We start from the raw sequence: 22155 nt of genomic DNA, 5'->3' as shown, positions 1-22155 counted from the left end.
ACAGATGTGCATCTTACAGATAGAGTATAATGCTTTTGCCGAAATCTGAAAATTAATCAATTTGGATTAGTCGACCCGTTCCCCTGCCTTTAAAACAAAGCAAATAAGTGTATTTTTCCATTATGTTAATAAATGAAATGCAATGCTTGGATCTTCCACCCCCGTTACTGCGAGGCTAGAAGACTTAAAAGAGTATAATTAAAACATATATGGAGTAATCGAATCTGTCATTGATGCGGCCATTATATGCTATATGCATAAGTGTAGACACGCGTGCCAATATCCCTACCCGTAATTAAAAATTGCAACTTAAAATCTACTCGTCCTCCTCCTGCGACTCGCTGCTCTGGTCCACCGGATCGACCTGATCGGTCTTCCGTTTGCCGCCGCTGCCCTCGCTGCGGATGGAGGTCTGGACCAGTTCGCGGGTGAACTTCTGCACCAGACGCAAGGCAGTGGGCGCCGGCATATCGCACAGGGAGTGGCACATGAACTCGCCGAATCCCCGGAACTTGGCATAGTCCGCCGGCAAGGGGGGTGCTTGAGGTGGTGTGGGATAGAAACCGGATATCGACAGACCCTCGTCTGCCCGGCGCTTCGACGGATGGTCGTCCGCCGGCTGTGCTCCACGCTTCATGCTCTTGTTGGGATGGTTGATCATCGGACTACTGATGATGTACTCCGGTTGATTCTGTTGTTGTCGTCGATGATAGCTTTCCGCAAAGTGATTGTAGCCCTTGCCATTGGCCATGTCGCCGTTCATGGAGCGCTGGCTCTTGTTGGCTTCGTCAGAGGTGTTCAGGGGAATCCTAAAAAGAGAGCGCAGGTCTGGTCATTAGCGGGAGTGGGTTTTATCAATGGTCTGTGGACTCACCCCAGCACTGTGGTCACTGGCAGCGCCTGCTCGCAATCGAAGATCGTGCAGTCATCCTCCAGTTCGTCCTTCACGCTCGCCATATGCCCATTGCTGTCGCTCTGGCAGTCGTCTACCTCGTAGTGCTCCTCATCCTCCTCCTTCATGCTCATGTTCTTAAAGCTGCGTCTGGGCCGAATGTGATCCCCCAGGAACTGGAGGCTCTCGAAGAGTGGCCACTGGGAAGCCTGTGTGGAAAGACCGTTTTCGACGCGTCGCTTTTCAATGTTATAGCGATTCCTCAGCGTAGTCATACGCTCCCTTAAACTGGTGGCTAAATACAGAGATGGGAATAAACTGTGATTAATCCCTGTCAGGCTAAGACCGACTTCACCACATTCTCACCATCGTAGCCCAGCTTGTGGGCCATTTGTTCCCATATTTGGGCCACATACAGCTTGTCCTTGAACCGCTTGTTGGTCCGATCGTACAGCACTGGGTGCGATCGGTATTCCCGGATCAGACCCAGATCGAATTCGCCCGTCTGGGCGTATGTGGCCCGAGGCCGGCCACGCCCCTTTGGCAGTTGTGGCGGATACAAGTGCGTCAGGTGCTCCATTCCTCCTCCAGATTCACCTCCAACCTTGATTTTTTTAGAAGCAGACTTTAAGTTAGTTTTTTCCATTTAAAATATTTTTTTTTGATTAATTTAACTATGGATTGTTAAGTTCCTTTTTTGTTAATGATAAAAAATGCTTCATGCGATACTATCGACTAATGCCAGGCTTACTGATTATTAAATTTTAATTTAATAAACCATTTTTGTGAAATTTTCTATTTCTGAATTTATTTAATCTTTTTCTTGCTTTCATTCATGTAAATTTCATTAATACGGAATTTACGAGCGCTGTTTGAACTGATATGGACGGCCGACAGTAATATTAAAAATTATTCTGATATCACCCGTCCTTAAGAATATATTTCCCGTTCTCTATATAAAAATGCAAGATAATTGATGTAGCTTAAATATCTTAAAAAAAAAGAAACAAACAAAAGATCCAGCGAAAGAAAAGAACACAGAAAGGAGGGAATAATTTTGAGGATATACATACATAGTTACCGGTTTTTCAACATAAGGGAGCATAAACAATTAAAAAACAAAGTTGGATAGCAAAGAAGTTTATAAGAAAAAAAGACCATAGTGACTGGAGGTTCGTAAAACGGTTTTGTGGTTTTTATGCCATCGTATCACTTCGATAAATCGATGGTCGCCTTGCTATCTCTCTTCTGCATCCTGTTTCAGGATATACACATAGATACCGGTTTTCAACAAACTATAAAGTAGAATGAAGACGCATTAACTGGAACTTCGCTCGCTCATTTGCTAATGCTTACAATAATAAAAGTAACGCCGGAATGATAGTAGTTAAAACTAACGATAACCGCCTCGATAAATCGATGCTTGCCATCCCTAATCTGCATCCGCTTTCACGACATGTACATGGTTTTTTACACAGTCGCAGCCGTTTACATGTATATATACGCGTGCGTAGGTGTGTATATAAAAACAAAACTGCATCTTCAGCGCGCTCTTTCGCTCTTTTGTGGTGCTAAGCGAACGACGCGCACTGTCGGCGTCGACGGCAGCAGCGCAATAAAAACAAAGCCAGCGAATACCGTAAAAATATCAAACTACCTTAAAACAAAAAAAAAAAAAAGTACAGAAACGCTCTCGCAACTGCTTGATATTAATTTTAAGCGACGCCAGCTGCGCTGCTCACACAGATAAACATAAAAAGTCGCTTTATAAACTTTAAATAAACAATTGCAGACAACTATTAATTTACGGTGAGCAAAAGACAAAAAGGAAAACTAAAACTTAAATAAAAAAGAAAGCAAGCAGGCCAGTTAGTAAGATAGAAACAATATTTATATTTGGCAGCCATAGCATTAGCATGCTCAAATTATAAAATATATCTTAATTTATTTTTATAGATTTACTCACCTCGAAATATTTAGACGCGCCTCAGGTTTGATTTTAGTGTGTATTTTTATAAATTTTATACCTATTAAAGCGCGCGCTCTTTGCTCCGCCTCGCTTTCCGCCTGCCTTTGCTTTCTAGCTGGCTATTATGGCTAACTGTGGCTGTGGCTGTTACTTTAAAAAATCAATATAGACGTAAATAAATTAATTAAGATTGCCTGCGCAACACACGACGCTCAGTTCAGTTTTTCAGCTCAGTTTAGCTCAGTTCAGTTCCGACGGCGAGGCGATGTTCTCCGCTCTCTTTCGCTGCTCGCGATGCTCTGTCTTTTTTGCCTGCACGCACAACTAGTCGATGTGAGAATTTTTTTTAAACTGAAACTGAAAAAATTTTTTATTTTTATATTTTACGAATTACGGACGAGGCAAGCCGCAAGAGAGCGGCACTCACTCACACACACACACCCACAGACACAGAGACAGAAACAGACAAACTCACACTCGCACACGCGCGCATCCACCCTCTCGCTCACACAGGCGCCGAACCCCATATAGTAGAGATGGGAGCGTGAGTCGTTCTTTTTCGCGCGTGATTGGCGATTATGAAAAACAAATCAAATATCCATAAATCACTCGTATTTCTGCTACATTGCGGTTTTTTTCCAAGCAAATTCCTTATTCGTTCTAAGTTATTTCATTTAACTTGTTTTTTCACCGGTACAGCACTTTATATTCATAGCACACAATAATCACGTGCACATCTCTAGTAGACAGCACCACCAGGTGGCAGCGCTGTCAGTTCGAATCAAAGTGGCAACCACGCGGCGGAAATTTTCATACACACAACGGAAAAGGGATGAAAAGTACCCAAATTGCGCGCGCGGTTGGGAAATTTTTAAATGTTACTTATGAAAAATGAAGCATTGAGGGTGAAAACATGTGCACGGATGTGAGAAAAGGGTTTGAATACATAAAAAACGGGTTATAATACATGAAACAAATAGAAAGCTAACTCACCTGGATGAATATATGTACATATTATTTTATAATTAAAAGAACAGTCTTGTTAAGAGTATTCAAAAATAGAGATCTGAAATGACAGAAAATAACTTATAAGTTAAAATTCATAACTTAGTTATGCTTATTAATCAATTTTAAAAGTAATTTACGTTGCTTCTTACAAACCGCCCATAGGCCGGGACAAGTGCAATGTTTATTCAAAATGCAAAACGTTGACACCTTCCCGTCCTACGGGAAATTCATATTCATAATTGTCAGAAAACTCCTCCGCCATTACAGGTCGGGAATATAGAGTTTCAGCAAGTACAGTGAACATCTTGATAAAAATGTAAAAAAATAATACCAACAACAGGTAGGCAGGTAGACAAACAATGGGAGCAGTGATCAAAGCCTAAAAATCTCATATTTCCAAAAACAGAGAACAAAAAAAATAAGGAGCGCTTCATATTAAATTTCCGCCCCTACTTGAGTGTCCTTTGTGCGGGCTTAAGATGCCCAACAATAGTCCTGACTGAAGGAGTGGGAGTTTCGGATCGGATCGAGAGCAGGTAAAATTAAACCCTGGGCAAAATCAAGCGTTAAATACCTTTTACTTACGCCTCACATCATTTGGCAAGAGGAAGCTTGTATGTATATGAAAGTATGCTGCGGGGTCCATTAACAGTTGGCTAACATCAACAAAATTTGAAATCCAAAGCGTGACAAATTCGTAGAAACCAGAACCACTCGGAGGCGGAGGAACATAAAAAAAGACCAAAGCTGGTGAGCGGAAGAATTGCCAGGGCAGCAGAAAAGATTTACTAAAAACCCACCCGCGCTACCCCTTTTTCCGGACTTTTCCACAGATTCTTGACTGACTCTCAGAGCCCCAGCGTATTTCGCTTATCTGCCCCCCAAATGAAATCCAGCAAATAATAATACTAATAATATCGTTTGGGGGAATGGTGAAGCGGAGCTTGCGCTCAGTATTTGTTTATTTGATCGCTGCTGGGGCTTTTCGTGGCCCAAGACGGCATTAGGTTTTAATGTTGTTCCCTGCGACACAGAAAATACAACAACAAAATAGAACCGAATCCAGCAATGAACAAACGCTGCAATAAATTCATATTTATTTATTTTTGTTAGGCAAATACGCCCCCAACGGCACGAAGGCTCTCTTCTTCTGTCTTCGGGGCCCTCTCCTTCGTCATTGAGCAAATGAAACGAAAGGCCCAGGCCCAGAAGAGACCCCAAGTCCGAGTCTTTGAGATCGGAAAGCGGAAACGCAAATAGACGCACGATAAAAAAAGAGCCAAGACAGTAGAATGAGCAGAAAAGAAACAGCACGGCACATAAATTTGAAATAACTAATAATTCATTGAAAAAGCTGCTGGGGAATGGGGCTGGGATCGGGTTGGGGGGCAAAACTGGAGTGGTTCGGTGGTGGGGATCGCAATAGAGTGGAGTGGTGGTGGTGGTGGTGCATCATATCATGTAATAATATTTGCTCAAGCCAACAGCTGACAAGTCAGCAATAACACACATTTCTCCATATCGCGATCGAAAATCCCCACAGGAATTAAAGGCGAGCTAGTTCGGAAAGAGGTGATATTTGGTTTTGGGCGATGGAAATATATGAGGAGGTTGGAAAGAATAAATAATAGCCAGTATTCAATTCGCCTTGATCTCTGGAAAGGTATGTTAATTGATTAAATTGAAGACAGAACGTTATAAACCCAATTGATTTGTGAGTCTAGCTATATGAATTAAATATTTGCAATACATTTAGTTTTATTACTTTAGAACTGTTTGTTCTTGTATTTTCATAGCTCTTGGTAATGTTTTTTCTATCCTATCATTTCATTCTGAAACCCATTTGTCTTTCTTGCAGACCGTAAGTTACGGGTTTCTCTTTTCTCATCAGCCTTAAAAGATGAGCTCATTAAGGGCATTCACAGTTCGGTTTGTTGGCCTTTCTCCTGCACATTTATGATGGCCATGTCTCCTCCTCTGCAGAAGAATCGCCAGCTTTTTCGTTGGCCGCTGGTCTGTTCTAGTTTGAGTAGAATCATTTTTAATGACTCGAGAGGCAGCGAAGGCAGCAGGAGCTGCAGTGCCAAACCAAAGAAAGCATCGAAGGCTTCGGCTTCGATGGCAGCCAGGGATAAGTGAACGGGAATGGTCATGGATGGCCATGACTTCCAGCCAAAAACCGTTTGCATTTCCCATTGTTGATGTACTTGTTGCTTCTCCAAGAGAAAGAGCTACAGTGAAACTTCCTATGAACAAGCCCCTGTATGTCTTTAATCTATAAATGTTGGAGTTTCTAAAATAATTTGCAACCATTTTAATTATTATAATCCTGCTAACGGTCTACAGCTTAACAAACAATAAAGATTGGTTTCGGAAATGAGAAAACTAGGTAATAGTTATATAATTCTAAAAGCTTGTAAATGTTAATAAAACAATATCATAATGACTTCGGAAATAGTATGGTAAGAGTAGACATTCTTGCTTAAGAAAAGGAATTTAGAACTGATAACAAAATCCGTAGGATAAACTTTTATAGTACAGTATGAGTTCTAGAAAAAAGGGGAATATTGTGTAAGTTGCATAAATACAATGTAAGCAAAGTTTTTCCAATGGAACTTCCACTGTAGAACGAGCGAGGGCCGCGAATAAAAATAACTGTATTAAATGGGCCCAGGACAAGTAAGAAAAGGTCTGCCGCCTGAGAACCGAACCTCCGCTCTTGGCTGTTACAATTTCTAGGCTCAACTCAAAAGCCGAGGCTCTCGGGCCAGACTTGGCCATCGCTTTGGCCATGGTCGGTGGAACCTGTTTTTGGGTTCGGGATCCAGACCCAGCATAAAAGGCGTTCCAGAGATGGGGACTGGGCCGTGCCTGGCTGTCTCATCTGTTGTCTATTTGGCAGGCTCAAGCTGCAACGCCAGCTTCTACCAATTGCTGCGGGCCTGTTCGCAAGTGCAACATGTTGCCAGCAATATTTGCGAAAACACTCGCAGATTTGATTTGCTCTAGCTTCTTCTACTGGCTGCAAAGACCATTTTTTTTTCGGTTGGTTTGTTTTTGCAGCAGCGTAATCGAAATGCAATTAAGATGCGGCCACAGAGTGCTGCAGAATTTTTGACTCGCACTCAGCAAAAGGAGCGAGAACGTGGCTGCAATTTATATTCCCGGACAGATTTTTAGAAAGTAGCAGAGGAGTTATACTCGAGAGTCCAGACCAAGACCAAGACCAACCCAGAGTGCCATTCGAAAGGCGTTGACGTCGAGAGGTGAGCCCGAGATCCCGATTCCAATCCCAAAAAAAGCCCGGCTTAGAACGATCTTTGTGGATTGTAGACTCGTACTCGTATGTGGCATAATTAAAGGGTTACGCCACGGCCACGCCAATCTCCATTCGATATGTGGCGATCTCTTCCCCGGCTTTCTTCTCTTCTCTACTCTTCTGTTCTTTTCTGTAGAATTGTGTGGCTGATATGCATAACGGTGGTTTAATATGAGTTGGCGCACAAAGAGCGACTGCACCACGAGTGGGCATGTCTCCTGAAATCCGCCAACCCCTTTTCAAGGCGATATCTGCACTGGCAAAAAGTCTATTTCCAATCGGGAAGAGATAGATGTTCAAACTATGAAGAATTGGATTTAAGGACTAGCACAATGTGAAAAGAACAAAGATAACAGAATAACCAAAATCTTTTATATTATAAAATACTACAAATTTCTTGATATTTAAAAAATTTTAATTTTAAAACACCTTTACTGATTGAATTTAGGTATACTTTACTCCTGAATTATTTTGTATCTTTTCCCTCCCTGTAAGAGACCTCTCTTGTAAGTCGAAGCACACTCATTTGGTTGATATCGTTATGGCATAATATGGGCCACTCTCCCTGGACGTGGTGCAGTCATCAGTCCAAATGGTCGGCCATCAGCGCATCGTTTATTGGGGTTCGCTCTGCGAGTTCTCCAATTGATTGCCCACATCTGTGCTCTGAAGCTCAGGTCCAAAGGAATCCTCCCCAGACGCACCAGGATGATCAGAAATTATTGTTCATTTCAAGCGGGTTTCGAGTGTTGGCAGAGCTCGGTTTTGTGGCAGAAGTCTTTGTTTAATGGCACAAACGTTAAAAGCAGGCTGTGTCCCAAGTCAAATAACCACTCTCAACTGGGTTTAAAGCGAATTTCGACTTGATTCCATTACTTTATATTGCAAAATAAAAATTATCTCAATTTGGTACAGGATCGGATTTGTGAACCGTTTTTAACGGCAGTTTAGCTTTAAAATAATTAAGTGCGATATCTGACTTATATTTCACAATTATAAAACTTCCGCATCCACATCTGCTTTTTTAAAATTTTTCTAAGAATTCTAAAGTAATCTGAAATATTTTTTTCATTCATTCATATAGAAAGATTAAGTTCTTTATAAAGAGCTTTTCGCTGGGGAATTGTCATCGGGGAAATGGAAACTAACAGAAATTGGTTATATAAATTTAAAATAATGCTATTATAAACGATTTTCTAAGTCATTTTTAAGCGACTAAGATTATTAAAACTTGAAAGATATGAAATTTCTAATTTCATAAAAGTAAAATTATTAAATTTATTATTCTAAAGGAATGTTAGAATCGATTCATAAAAGCATACAGATCATTTACACGTCGTATAGTGCAATATCTTGGCTCGGCATCTTCCCACAAAGTTTTTCATTATTTTTTGCAAATGTGTAAGCAAATGTTATTATCCGCTAATTGCCAAATAGTTTGGCGTATCTCGTTAGCAATGGCAGGCAGATTGGAGACGGGAGACTGAAGAGTGGAGACTGAAGACTGGGCCTGGAAGAGGCTCCAACAGCTCAATTACTCCGCGGCTTTAGTGGCTCACAATCTTAGCGCTGAAGAAATCGGGCCTGTTGCCAAGGAGTCGGTCTAATAGCTAATGATCGGCGGTGAATATGCGCCATCTTAATCCCCCCGTCGTACCCTGATCACCAGCGTCTTTAAAGTGAACGAAATCCCGAAGACCAAAGTTCTCACACAAATTAAAATTGCTGTTCTCTTTTTTTTTGGGGAGTTTCTACGCAAATGTTTAGGGTATGGGTTATGGGATGGATGCTCCAAATGGAATCTCTTTGAGAAGAATTTAAGCCTCGAATTTCGCAGAGGAGAAACCAAGCTAAGCAAATTTTAAGCTTGTGCCTCATAGTTATATGGGGCATTGTCTATATATGCAAACGGGTATGTGTGTATGGCCCGTGTTAGGTATTCGATAGCGCCAATTTGATATGGCGGCCAGGAGCACAAATTAAGTTTCCCAGAAACGAAGAATACTACCTGAACTGAACTGAGCGACGTAGAATCCCCATTCCATTCTTCTGGCACTGGCAGAATGCTATCTTCCTTGGCAGCGAGTTTTATGTCTGCTCAGATCGTAAAGCAGTTAGCGACGCTATAAGGAAGAGAATCTCTCAAAAAGAAAGTTGGCAACAACGCAAATAAACTATGTAAAATGCCTTCAATGGAGAAAGAAGCCAAAAACGAATAAGATGTTGCGGCAGGAACTTAATTTTGCTCAGCGGTGTTTTTAATGCCCCCGAAGATAGTTAAAGGAAATTAATGAGTAGTAAAAGCGAAACGGACGAGAGAAGTCGCGAAAGAGATCCGCTCAAAGGCCACAAGACCGAAATCAATATCCAATCATTAATCGTTAACTAATTCCATGAATTCTGCCCCTGCCGGAGTTTGGGATCCCAAGTCCAGCTTTTTGGTCAGGTCTGTCTTTGGTCTGCCTTTGCCTTTGCCTTTGCCCCATTTACCAAGTTCCAAAAACGCAACCAGACATGCCACACTAAAGACATATATTTATGCCCCGAAAGCAACTTTTGGCGTATTTAGAACAGCAACAACAACAAACAGCGGCGAAAAAACAGAAATATCAAGATAAAAATATTTTTCGGGCGGCCCTTTGTGGCTGTTGGCATGGGACAGTGGCTACACTGGAATAAAAAATGTACCATTATTTAATGGCAAATATTGTCCATTCAAAACTATCCACAAAACTGTATCATAACTTTCATAATTTGATTCCGATAAAAAGTTTGAAGATTATAAAGAGTGATATATGATTCTCTGAATTCTAGTTCTGAAATTTGGGATACACCTCACTATGGGTCAAAACATGTAATATTCTAATGTCAAATCATATAGCAGTTCGATTTAATATCTTCAATGGTAGTTTAAATTATTCCCAGTGTATTTGGTCAGCCTAAACCAAGTATTTGCTGATTGCTGTTTTGTTGTTGTTATCGTCGTGGCGCGTCTCAAGTCTGGAGTCGTCTCTTTGGGCCCTCTTCAGGGATCTTCTGCTGGGATCTGGGATTTCCTCCCTCCACCACACACGCGTTTTGAATTCGATTTGCCGATTGCCGTTTGCTTCTTGGCGAGATTTCGATTTCGTCGGGCACACACAACAAAAGCAACAGCCATCGACCATGAAACAATTTTATATTTTTGTGCAGAAAAAACGAAGATCAATAAAATTTTACCGACAACTGTGTTTGGTTCAGACATCGGAGTAGAGGGCCCCGAAATTAGTGACCAAATTGTCAAGAGGGGGGAGCTATCGGGTCACATTTTTGGTTACAGTAATCAGTCCAGCATCAAAAAAAATTGGAAATACAGCTGGAAAAAATGTGAACTTCATTTTATGTGTGCTTTGTTTTCGTAGAATCCGAAAGTGCTACATAAAAGATGTGTTTAATTTGATATGTTGTTGGTGGAAGGGGGCTGTTGCGTATTGAGGTTAGGTTGACTCTATGGGAATTTAATGCGACAATAAATCAGATTGTGTGAGTTTGATATGGGATACGAAAAGTGCTTACATGACTTATAAAAATAGTTTTAATTGAGTAATGAACTGGGTAGGGAAATGTAAGTAATTGCAGTCACTAATATTAGAGTTCAAAGCTTTCGTTACAAGCAACCAATTTTTAAACTTGTAAATTATATTTAAAGTTTGTTACTAGAAGAGGTTTTTCATTTGGTTCCTAGCATTTTTCTAAAATCTTAATTTCTGCTTTTCTATTATCTTCATGTAAGTGGAAAAGGTCTGGTTCTACCTATCAACTGTGAACCGAAAAACACACAAAAAGAAAGCTGCCCGAAGACTTGGAGCATAATTCTGCAGAAAAGCAAAGAACAAGGAGGCTTCGAAGAGCGAGGGTCTGAGAAGAGAGGGCACCGTGTGAGTTCCTGCAGAATCCGCTGCAAGAAAGGTGCTCCAGCGACAACAACAACAAGAAGAACGGCGATTCCCAGAAACGAGAGTGTGTGTGGGAGGAGAAGGTGGAGTAGGAGAATTCTTCCAAAGGAGCAAAATGAGCGGAGAATGGGGGCCGTCACTAATGAATTTGTATGCAGAGACCGCAATGATTTGGCACAAAAACAAAAGCAACAGTAACGGAAATGCAGAGCGAGGATATATAAAAAAAAGTTTAAAAAATACGCGGATCCAACGAACAACAACATTATGCGAAATTAGTGCAGACAGCCGAAAAACGCACCTTTTATGTTTTGTAGCCTCTCCACATTTTACGATTGCCAGTTCTTGGTTCGTTTTGTGTGATTTTTGATTTATGCAAAAGCAATAAAAATTATTATAATGAAGGCGCTGACATGGCTGATGGCCAGGGCAAAAAGTATACACTGAGAGAAAAGGGTACAAATATGATATTAATAGGATTGCATAGTTTTAAAGTTAAACGAAATATAAAAGCCTCTAATCTCTAAAACGCTATTAAATAAAATCTTGAAATATTTTCGGATCAAAATGATCTAAGAACAACCGTGAACTTTCTGAAGATTCCGATTCTTAAGATCATTTTAGAACATATATTGTTTTATGTGTAAACGAAGAACAGAGCTGGCGACACGTGATGATGTTGGGGACAGCAGGAGGAGCAGGAGAAAAGGGAGGAGAACTGGGGGCGATGACGATGCTGATGTTCCTTGTCCGTTACTTTAACTTCACTCGCTCTTTCTTCCGCGATGGGTCTTCAAAAAAACAAAAAAAAAAGAATTAAGCGCTACGAAGAGAATGAGTCAGAATGTTTGTTTGACTTCTGCACAAAGAATGGCTTCTTATTTCTTTGTGCTCTCGCCTTGGCCCGCCAAAAGGCGAAAAGCACATGTAAATAAATCAAAAGGCGACAGGAAAATCGCCATTTTCCCCGCCTATAAAGACAATAATTTGGCGCAAAAAGCCTTTTTAGCCGAACGTTTTATTCCCAACTATTTTGATGGTCAACATAAATTCTGCACCTTTTGCTGTAATTATCTCCGGAGAAGAGTCACTCTGCTTGCCATTGGCTGCACCCAAAAACGGTTAAACATAAAAAAACTAACGGCAGTTTTATAACGCTAGGCTGTGGAAACTGGGGACTGTGGACTGGGGAGATTACCTTTTGGGAGGCTGCGCCAAAAATGAGCGGAAAATGCCCGCAAAAAGAGTGGGCGCACAGAGATCCCCGAAGATGATACACAAGCAATCAAAAGAAATGCAACATCCTCATCCTTCCTCTCCATCATCTCTTCACCCATTTTCCTCCTGCACTTGCCTTTCCGATGCACCGTTACGCGGAGTTGAGCCCGGGTTCAAGATCACCGCACCCAGCAAAATGTTTTTTTTTCTTTCTTAAATTCTTTTTTCGGGCGCATTCTCCGCCTTGTCTCTTTGCACTTGTACACAGATTCTTTTGGGGATTTCTCGTGGTTTTTTGATGTTTCTTTTTCGTTGTTGCAGTTTTTGGAGGGCACTTGGGGACTAACGGTTCTGTGTTCTGCAGTTAACAAATAAAAATAGCGCGCGCACTCAACTCACCGACAGAGAAACACGAGCACACAGAAATGTTTAACACACCATCGTCGTGGGGCGGGGGCCCAAGGCAATAACTTCCTCGATCCGCAGTAACTTGGTCACTATTTACTTATTTGTACTTTTTTCTGTTGGTCAGGAGTTGGCAGTTAGGAGGGTTTTTGAGCACACAACCTCGCCACACGATGGATTGCGCGCAATTGAATTTCCTTCACAGCGGCGACTCAGCTCGATGCCTCAACGAATCCGAATCCAACTTCAGAACCCAGACTCGGCTCTCCGCTCTCACTCCTGAACTTCTCTGCCAGCGCGGGCTGAAGCAGCGACTGCAAAAAGGAACAGAACTCTTGAGTGTTGCAACTATCAGATACCCAGGATTATTGTTTATCAAAGGTGTTTGATTTTAAGTTTTTTTTTTTTAATTTACTATATTAAATATTTTTGGTCATAAAATATCTTTGCAGCCTCTTAATTTAAACTCCCTATTTAAATAGCAGAATTAACTTAAAATTATTAGTTAAGATCATTTACTGTAGTTGTAGTCCTTTGGGTTTAAATTTTTTAGAAGAATGAGGAATGGATGATTGTCCATATCGTCTTGAATTTATATTAAACAACATACTTGTTCATACATATTAACAAAATCGAAACTAATTCATTTTTCTGTCAAAACAATATACCTATTACTTGAGAAGTAAGGGGTAACGCAAGGCGACAGCAGCTACAAGGCGACAGCGACAAGCTACAAAGAGCAGCTCGATCTTTGTTCTCTCTCCGCGCCGAATCGCTTGATACTCTCACAGGACAGGACCAAAGGCTTTCCGAACAAGGGTTTTGGAATGTTGTAGAATAAGGGATGTTATGTCATACAAAAGGAGCTGTCTAAATAATGTTACAGATTTATTTCAAGGGACTTTAAGGGCCTCTCTAAACTTGTGTGTAATTTTTGTTTTTAGTTCACGTTTTTATTTTAAATATATAATCACTTTTCAGAAACACACATACTAAGGTATTAAATTAGTTGAAAGTAAGCTTAAGATTACAAAGAATGGGACCTTATAAAAATTTATGTTTGGCAATATAATACTTTTTTTTAGCTTGCAAAAATACAAATATTTTTTATTCTTACAAAAAATTGATGTGACTTATCCTTACTTTTGAAATAATTTAAGTTAAAGAGGGGGAAGTTATAGTAGTTATAGTGATTATAGTAGTATAATTCCGAAAGAAGTTCCCCTTAACATCTTCTGAAGATAACTCAACTTTGAAACCCCAAATCGTAAGCTTTTGTATCCTTTCCAAATGACTAGAAGACCCACTGAATACCCAAAAAATGGAAAATTAAAATAAAACATAAGGCTCGAAAAATGTAGTCTGGCGAGTGAGGCCTCTGTCAGCTAATGATCGCCCAGAGCGGGCTGGTAAAAGTTGCGAACCTTGGGCCCGGGGACAACTCCATTAGGGCGGCCCACATTCGGTGGCCAGTTGGTTTTAGTTTTGGTAGAAGAGCAGGTGCATCGGCAGCAAGCCCTCGATCGAGAGTCGCGAGGAAAGTTGCGGCGCGTGGCTAGAGATCGATGAAGAAACCAGAAGACCCGCGCTGCCCGCATATCGCATCAGGACAATCGGTGAGGCACGAGGCATGTCCGGACACATCTGGAATGGCACAGAGTCTCATAGTCACACCTTGAGCAGCGCTGATCGTTTGGCTATTGCCAGGTGCGAGATGGCTCCTTAAACTACCTAAGAAGACCCTTTTATCTGGCCTTATTTATTACGAATCAGTTTAATGTTTCCAGATCTTCAGATCCAAGCAACAGAATCTATTAGTTCGAGATGTACCGCTGGGTTATGTTGTTTCTAAACCCCAAACCATTTGAAGATATACTTTAAAAAAAAACTCTTAATAAAATATTAATTGTACAGATTTCTTATTTTAAATATTACTATTTTCCTAATTTTAGGCAAGAGCATTACAAGAATTTTCCATATGATACGTTATGATGTCGATACTAGAAGATTTGTAATCCAATATCAAATCTTTTGACCCTCTTATGATCACATTTAAATGTTATGTTAAAATTTAGTGAAACTTTCCTTCTTATATAATATATGTGGCTAATTATTCAGCTTTTCGGCAGCACTACGTAAGAGTCCGAGCCGCAATTTAGCATAAATGAAAACTGAACTGAGATCGCCGATGGCCAGGGCATCATTAAACACATTAACAGACAGCGGACGATGGCGATGGCAGGTGATGCCAAACAGAGACTGAATGACTGACTTACTGAAGGACTGACTGAACTGAGCGATCCCAATGGCAACTGTACAAACAGGCTCGGGTCGTTGTTATTGTTGTTGTTGTTGGGGACTTTTAATGGGCTTAACCCGTGCCTCGGGGCTTCTCCTCCGCCGTCTCCATCGTACTCCTTTGTTAATTACAAAGGATGCGCCACAGGACAACATCTGCCGAATGCCAATTGATTCCCCCACCCCCAAGCTTCTTAACCCTTTGTGTGAAGTATGCGTCAGATTATAACAAATTTATTTCTTATAGTATCTCACCAATTATCTTAATAGTTTGCCAAGTAGAAAAAATAATGGTGAAAAAAGTACATTACATTTTTATTTCGATTATGGTTATAAAAGTTGTTATTAAAGTTGGTACAACTGATAAAATAAAAGTTAAAAAAGATCTTTAAAACTATTCCAAGATGATCAAGTTCGATGTATTTATATCTTCTTATAGATTATCAAGTACAATAAATGTTTTTCAATGGTTTTTTTTTAACACAATATCTTGTGTTTGGTGGGTTAAGCTCAGGTCATGCTCGGGGCAGCTGTACCTTCAGTTCCAGATCCTTCTGATCCTTGCGGCTTACGCACTCCTCTGCTTCTTCTTCTTCCTCCCTTTCTACTCCTGCTCCTGCTTGCCTGTAGTTCTAATTTCTATTGTCAGGGCGAAGGTATCGTAGAAGTATAGCTGCGAAGGCCAACTATCCAGCGGCGAAACTAGTTTACCACCATTTGCGTCTTTGAGATGGAACCGGTAACGGTACAAAGGTGCTGCCCCTGCCCCTCCCCCTGCATTTCGCCCCTTTCCGAAGCGTTGGAAATTATGTTTTGATTTTTTTCTTCCGTTTTGACCAAGCGAGCACAAACCTCCTAACGAACCATGCCAAATTGCCTAATCCCGCCGAGCGTCTTCACACCCATTTTGACGAGTGCCTGCCAAAAGGGAAAATCGAATGGCGTGTAGGGGATAGATATATCTATAGTATTTTCCTCCCCATTTCATTATCGTTTACATGATGCCACGTCACCCCGATCCCTGGATATATGTCTATATGCCTCGTCCCAGCGATCCCCTCTTCGGTTTGCCCTCTGGCCCATTAAATAACCGTCGAACAGCTTTATTAATTTGCTGTAATTTGTTTATGTTGTCTAAGCAATTTATTTTCCACAGGCGTCCTCCGCAGTAGCACCCAAGGGGGAACAAGGGGTTAAGGTTAAGTATTGGACACACAAAAACCGATCGTTGCAACTTATCACTTACCATTTTGGGAATGCCGGCTTTTTTTGTAATATATTTTCAACAAGTCATAAGAAATCCTTTACATGCATATGAATAACAAAGTTAAGTTAAAGAGATAGATTGGCATTTTTGGGTGTGTTATAAATATAATATTAATTACAGAAACGGAGTTAGAAAAGAAGACTAAAGTAATTTATTCCTGACAGTAAAACATTTTTATTGAAAACATGACTTGGGATTTAATAGTAACTAGTTTATTTTAAGTAGTAGTCAGTAGTCGTATTTTCAATTTTATTGGAAAACTATTATCCAACCTTTTAAATCTGTAACTCAAAGTGTCAGGGAACATGCACATAAATGTAGGTCCTCTTGTTCGTTTTTAATAAAGTTATAAATCTGAAATCAAAACATAAATGTGACATTGATCTACAACTGCTGAAAAGGGCTGTGAACCTTTTCTTGTTTCTCACCGATACTGAATGAAAAAAACAGAACAGAAGGCGATTTTCAATATATATTTTTTGGCAATCGTTTTCCTTCTGGTTTCGTCCAGGAAGGCAGATAAACTTTATGACCACAAGAGAGCATCTAAAATAAAGCAAAGCAAATAAAATCGGACAAGAACAGCATGTGAACGATTGCAAATTACAAGCCCAAGCTCAATTCTGCTGGGAAGCGTCTTCGTCTGGGTCTTCTGAAGACTGCAGACTGCAGATATGTACATCCAAGTATCTCGGGATCGGGACCATACCATACCATTTCGCTGCTGTTGTCTTGGCCATGTTTTTGGAACGGCAGCTGCTTCTTTCGGCTCTGTCGTCATTACCAAAAGGAAGCTAAAGACAAACGGATATGCGCTGCACATCAAGCAACTGCTTTTTGCTGCCCTGCTTCTTTTTTTTTTGGTTTTCCTTATTTTTTTGGTGGTTATTGCATTGCTTTTTGGGCTTTTTTGTTTCTTGGGCGAAAAATAAATTGTGCGACAGGTGCGACAACGACAGCAGTCGAAGAAGAAGATCGGGCCCAAAACAGAGAGATGCATCGTTTCAAGGCTCAGAAGAGAGTAGGACACACTGCAAGAAGATTTATAAAGAAAGCAGGTCAGGAGCTTTCAAAATTGCAAAGACGTGTGAAAATAAGATCATCACTGCTTATTAAGTAAGAGCAGTATTGGAAGTAATCTTATATTAATATCTGTTCGGTATTAATTAGTGATAATACAAATATTAATTATACTTTATCTAAACTTATCTTATCTTCCAAGTAATTTTAAAATCGTTTTTAATGTAAATAAGATAAGAAATTTTCTAAAGATTTTCTTTTGGAGTTGAATTTCTCTTAAAAATCACTTTACAAATTTTTATGTTAAGATACAGCAAAATACCACTTAGAATGTATTTTAGAACATCGCATAGTTCTATCTTAGATATTTGGCCCAGTGCATCCAAACGATCGTAGCCGCAGGAAGCTTTTGTGTGGGAGCGAAACTTTCGAAGTGATTTCGGCTTTATGAGCCTGTTGTTTTTGGGGATTTTACAGCTGCAGCGTCGATAACTGCCGGCCCATCTTACAAGGACCGAAAAGATGCAGATCAAGACCCAAAGAGGCAGCAGCTGTTACTTCCGCCCGATTGGATTGGAATGGAATAGAATGGACCCTGTAAGGGCTTCCACTTCAATTGTCGATCGGCAGTCGGCGATCGGCGAGATCCTTGGCTCATTCATCGATCCTTTTTCTAACTCTAATCCGGCAGACGAGCCGCAGACAGGGCGATTTGGACTACCTGTACCTGTTTTGGGCCTGTTTTTCCCGACTCTTTTCGGTCCTGGTCTGCATTTCGAATATTTATTTTGATCCGCTGTGGTGATCTACATGCATGAGCGAACCCACGATCCTCCTTCGTGGCCTATTGAATTAATGTGCGGCATTAGGCGGGCCAACAGGTTTGGCTGAAACCTTTCTTGTTTGCTGTTTGGGTATGTATATGTAAGATCCTATGTGGTCTTGAGATTTCTTGAGCGAATATCGCGAGACGCGCTCACGTAGCTAATAGTGTCCTAAATAACAGGTGTGGAGTGATCGGTTCCACTATGATCCTTGCCCGGATTCCGGGTAGAGCACGTAGCAAATTGATGAGGAACGAGAGTGATCCAAGATCTCTCTGTGGGTACAAGGGTACAGTTGAGTTCGATGTGGAGTGGTCGAAAAAAAACAAGTAAACCGGGCCAAAGGCAGATGTTTGCATATCGCCAAAAGATCGGTCAGCATTTTCTCCTCTCTCCTGCCGCTTCTTCTTGCTCATATTTTGCATTTCGAAATGCAAACAGTAGAGGGAAAAAACAAGAGCCAAAAGAAAAACAACATTTCGAGCACAATGGCAGAGCCGAAGACAAAAGGACACTGGTCCTGCGCATCCTGTTGTGATTTACGGTCCCAAAAATGATCGATCTCGAGCGGAAAACAAATTTGCTTGCGGCTTAGTGCAAAAAGGGACAATAGAAGGAGCACCAAAAGGACCATCTCGATACGATCCCTAACATAAACCATTTTCTGACATCTTGCGCAAGAATGAATTTAATTTCACGACTCATTTGAGCCAAGGTGAAAGTATATTGATCGATCTCCTGCGATTCGCAATCTTGTCCATGGTGCAATGAAGTTGTTAACGCGAATAACCCTCCTCGGGCGGCTGCCTCATCCATCGATCGATGGTGTGCAAATTTGGCATGATCACCCATACATATGGCTGTACAGAGATCTAAGCGCGAAATCTTCCAGTAGTGAGGCACTCAAGCATGCATTAAGTCTTGATGGATTTGCGTTGTCAGCAGGGGGATAATCAGCCGGATCAGCGGGAATTTGAGCTTGGGAAAGGGGATTAAAAGAAGAACGAGATTAGTGAGGGTTTTCTGCTACATATCATATTATAAAATAAAATAGAAACAAGGCAAGGCTTGAAGACCTTTCTAAGCATTACTGATAAGGACATCCCCACCAGCTATTGAGTTAGGTATTAGAGATACTAAAATATCAGGATATCAGGATTAATAGTCTTTATTTTGTAGTTCTGGAAATATGTACGATTTTTGTAAAAAACGCAAAAAAAATACTGCCGAAATATAATGTATGCTTTGCAACGATGTTTTTTCGCTTAAAAATAACTTTCTTTTATATTTTATAAAACAATATTCATAAGCCATATGTCAATGAACTTGAACCTCGCTTAGAGGTAATGCCGCTGCCTCCTCTACTGATTCCCCCAATCTCCGCCTGAGCTTCACAGATCTTCGTTGTTTTATGAGTGCTGATTTAGCTGTTTGCAGTGCGATCGCCGCTGTTTGTTCAATAAAAACAGATCCCAACTTAAGCTCGACAAAAATGTAACAGAAATTCTGTTTGCAGTGGCTTGAAAACAAATCAAGCGATCGAAATGGGACGCAAGGTTCAAGATCTCGTTACAAAATAAGATCCTTTATTTCTTTTTTTTAACCACTCAAGGGCGGCCGCAGAGATGATCTTGTAGTGCATCATCATTAAGCTAAAGAATGTCGAAATTTATAAAGATTTGCTTGAAAATTAAAATAAAGAGAAAATGCCGCCAATGATCTCTGGGTCTTTGTCTTTCGGACAGAGATTTAAAAACTTCCGGTTTTTACAAAATTCGATCGTCGTAATTTGATATGTTTATGCATTTCGGGGCGATTCGCATAAACTTGGCAAAAATAAGAGACAACAGCTGCCGGGAGCTTTTGCGAAACGGGATGATCGCGATCATCTCGTCCTCCCCGCTTCCTTTTTATTATTTTCCATTCCTTTCCTTTCGGCCTGTTACAATCGCAGACAATTAAGCGGAAATGCGATATAAGAAATGTTGCACTGCACCGGATTTAAATGAGAATGCACTCGGTGGTTCCAGAACGGAGGCATAATTATGCCCACAAAGGCGCAACCAACTGAGGCCTACCCAAATCAAAAACACAACAAGCCACCAAGGAAAAAGGAAGAAAAAGAGAAAAAGGACCAGGGATCAGGGACAAGGACAACGACAAGGACAAGGATAAGGCTAAGGGCAGGGCCAAGGACAGAAACTGGGAAAATCCAGCGTGAGAATCCCTCAACGACGCAATTGAATTAGGGAGCAGGACTACGCAACAGAGTTTTCTGGTATCCACCAGAAATAGCATTAAAAGCACACTCGGAAAAATAATATTATAAAATAAAATTCAGTATTTTATAAAGATCCTTTATATAATATTAGAATATTAGATTGTAGAGTATCATACTAACATCCTTTCAGAATGTGCTATGTGATAATATTATAGTATTTATTTTATAATTTTTTATATGACTTAGGGTTAATTATTCTTAGAATCGATACATTCTTTTTGTTTTGTGTACCATCCTGCCTCCGAACTACCCCATAAATGGAGATGCTGGAAGGGGGGAGGAAGGCGCAGTAGAGCCACCCCATTTCCGCCCTTTCAATGGCATTGTGCGTTGGGGTTGGGGTTGCATAAATTATACAAAACAATGCTAGCACATATATGATTCAAGCAAGGATCAAATCGAAATGCGTAGTTCCTTTGATTGCTTTTCAAACTATGTTTTACGCGCTTTTAAGCGATTTTCGGTACAGTTTTTCCAATCCGAGCAGTTGGTGAAGGGCCAAGGTCTTCCAGTTGACGGTGTTTTGCTTTTACACTGCAAAAAAATTGTTTATTTATCTAAACGTTTAATAATGGTATATTGATAGATAAAACCGAAGTAAATCCAACGATATAATATGTAAACAAAATATTTTGTTTGTGATTTTCATCCATTGCAGTTTTATAAATTCGAGCTATGAAAATACTTTGCTTATAAATAATAGTTTACTTAAAGTTATTTATACAAAATTTTAAGTTTTTTATTTTTTCAGTGCGTTGCTGATGATTTCGTAGTAAAAAATCCACCCCAAAATTGGGAGATCTAAGAACCAGGCTTCGAGATGAGTAAGTCGCAATAAATGTACCAAATTTCAACTTTGGCAAGGTTTTTAGAAGGAGAAGCGAATGGAATGCGCAATTTAATATTTCCTATCCACAGACAACAGAAGGTCGAGGAAAGGATTATGCGCAGCCCAGGAAGGATGATTACAATCTATCAAAAGTAGTACGCAATTAAGATTCCTTCAGATAATGTGAGCTACAAAGATCCTTGATCGTGTATCTTAAAAAACTGGAGTTTATGGTACTCTAAAAATACAAACTATTTTACTAAGCTTACATTTATTATATTATGAATAATTTTTTTGACGTTCACAACATGGCATTCTTTATCCCACCAAAATCAATGAAATAATTGGTAATCACAATCTTTTTGACTTGTGAAATTTTCAAACTTTCTTTCACATAACTATTTTATTTGATTTGCCTGAATTCTTCATAGGAAAAGGTAGTTATCACAAAACCACTCGTTAGCCAAACACTTTTCACTTCATTTCGCAGGGTATTATACGCCTAGGTCTTGGAATCTTTAAAATTCGGGTGTTCCCTTGTTTAAATTTTTTGGGGTTGGCAAGGCATGTTTTCGTATATCAAGGGACAACAAAGGATGCGGATAAGGGATCGTTTTGTGCGGCTCAAGGACAACGGGATCGAGTTCCAGTGCATGCCAGGACATGCCGGGGAAAGTAGAGAGGCACACAAAGGGCGGCGGAATTATGAAATAATAATCAAGTAGGGCATAATCATTATGCCGTAACCTTGATGCGAAGGTAAACAATAATTAAGGCCAGGGGATCTTCGACATAGAAAATTAAAAAAAAAAAAAAATAGGCTTGCCAAGGGGAATGGATTGGGATAGGGTATCCTGGATGGGATCGCAATCACAATCGCACACGTGTTG

At 40.4% G+C, this 22155-nt stretch overlaps 1 protein-coding gene and 1 long non-coding RNA gene across 2 annotated transcripts; one reads left to right on the top strand and one right to left on the bottom strand.

Moving 5' to 3' along the window:
- Positions 1 to 108: 108 nt before the first annotated feature.
- On the bottom strand, positions 109 to 12929 carry LOC119562355. The gene is made up of 6 exons (XM_037875522.1): positions 12741 to 12929; positions 3855 to 3927; positions 2859 to 3218; positions 1259 to 1496; positions 875 to 1187; positions 109 to 809 (listed from the first exon to the last, which is right to left on the bottom strand). The coding sequence occupies exons 4-6, from the start codon at positions 1470 to 1472 to the stop codon at positions 317 to 319; spliced, it is 1020 nt and encodes a 339-aa protein (XP_037731450.1). The 5' UTR covers positions 1473 to 1496; positions 2859 to 3218; positions 3855 to 3927; positions 12741 to 12929; the 3' UTR covers positions 109 to 316.
- Positions 2468 to 21728, top strand: LOC119562364. Its single transcript, XR_005221811.1, has 3 exons — positions 2468 to 2701; positions 21188 to 21260; positions 21355 to 21728. It is a non-coding gene; the product is annotated as an uncharacterized LOC119562364 (long non-coding RNA).
- Positions 21729 to 22155: the final 427 nt, after the last annotated feature.

This window comes from Drosophila subpulchrella, chromosome 3R (genome assembly GCF_014743375.2).
Source record: "Drosophila subpulchrella strain 33 F10 #4 breed RU33 chromosome 3R, RU_Dsub_v1.1 Primary Assembly, whole genome shotgun sequence".
Lineage (NCBI taxonomy): Eukaryota > Metazoa > Arthropoda > Insecta > Diptera > Drosophilidae > Drosophila > Drosophila subpulchrella.
The sequence above is the reverse complement of the archived record's forward strand: the minus strand, read 5'-3'. Positions and strand labels throughout refer to the sequence as shown.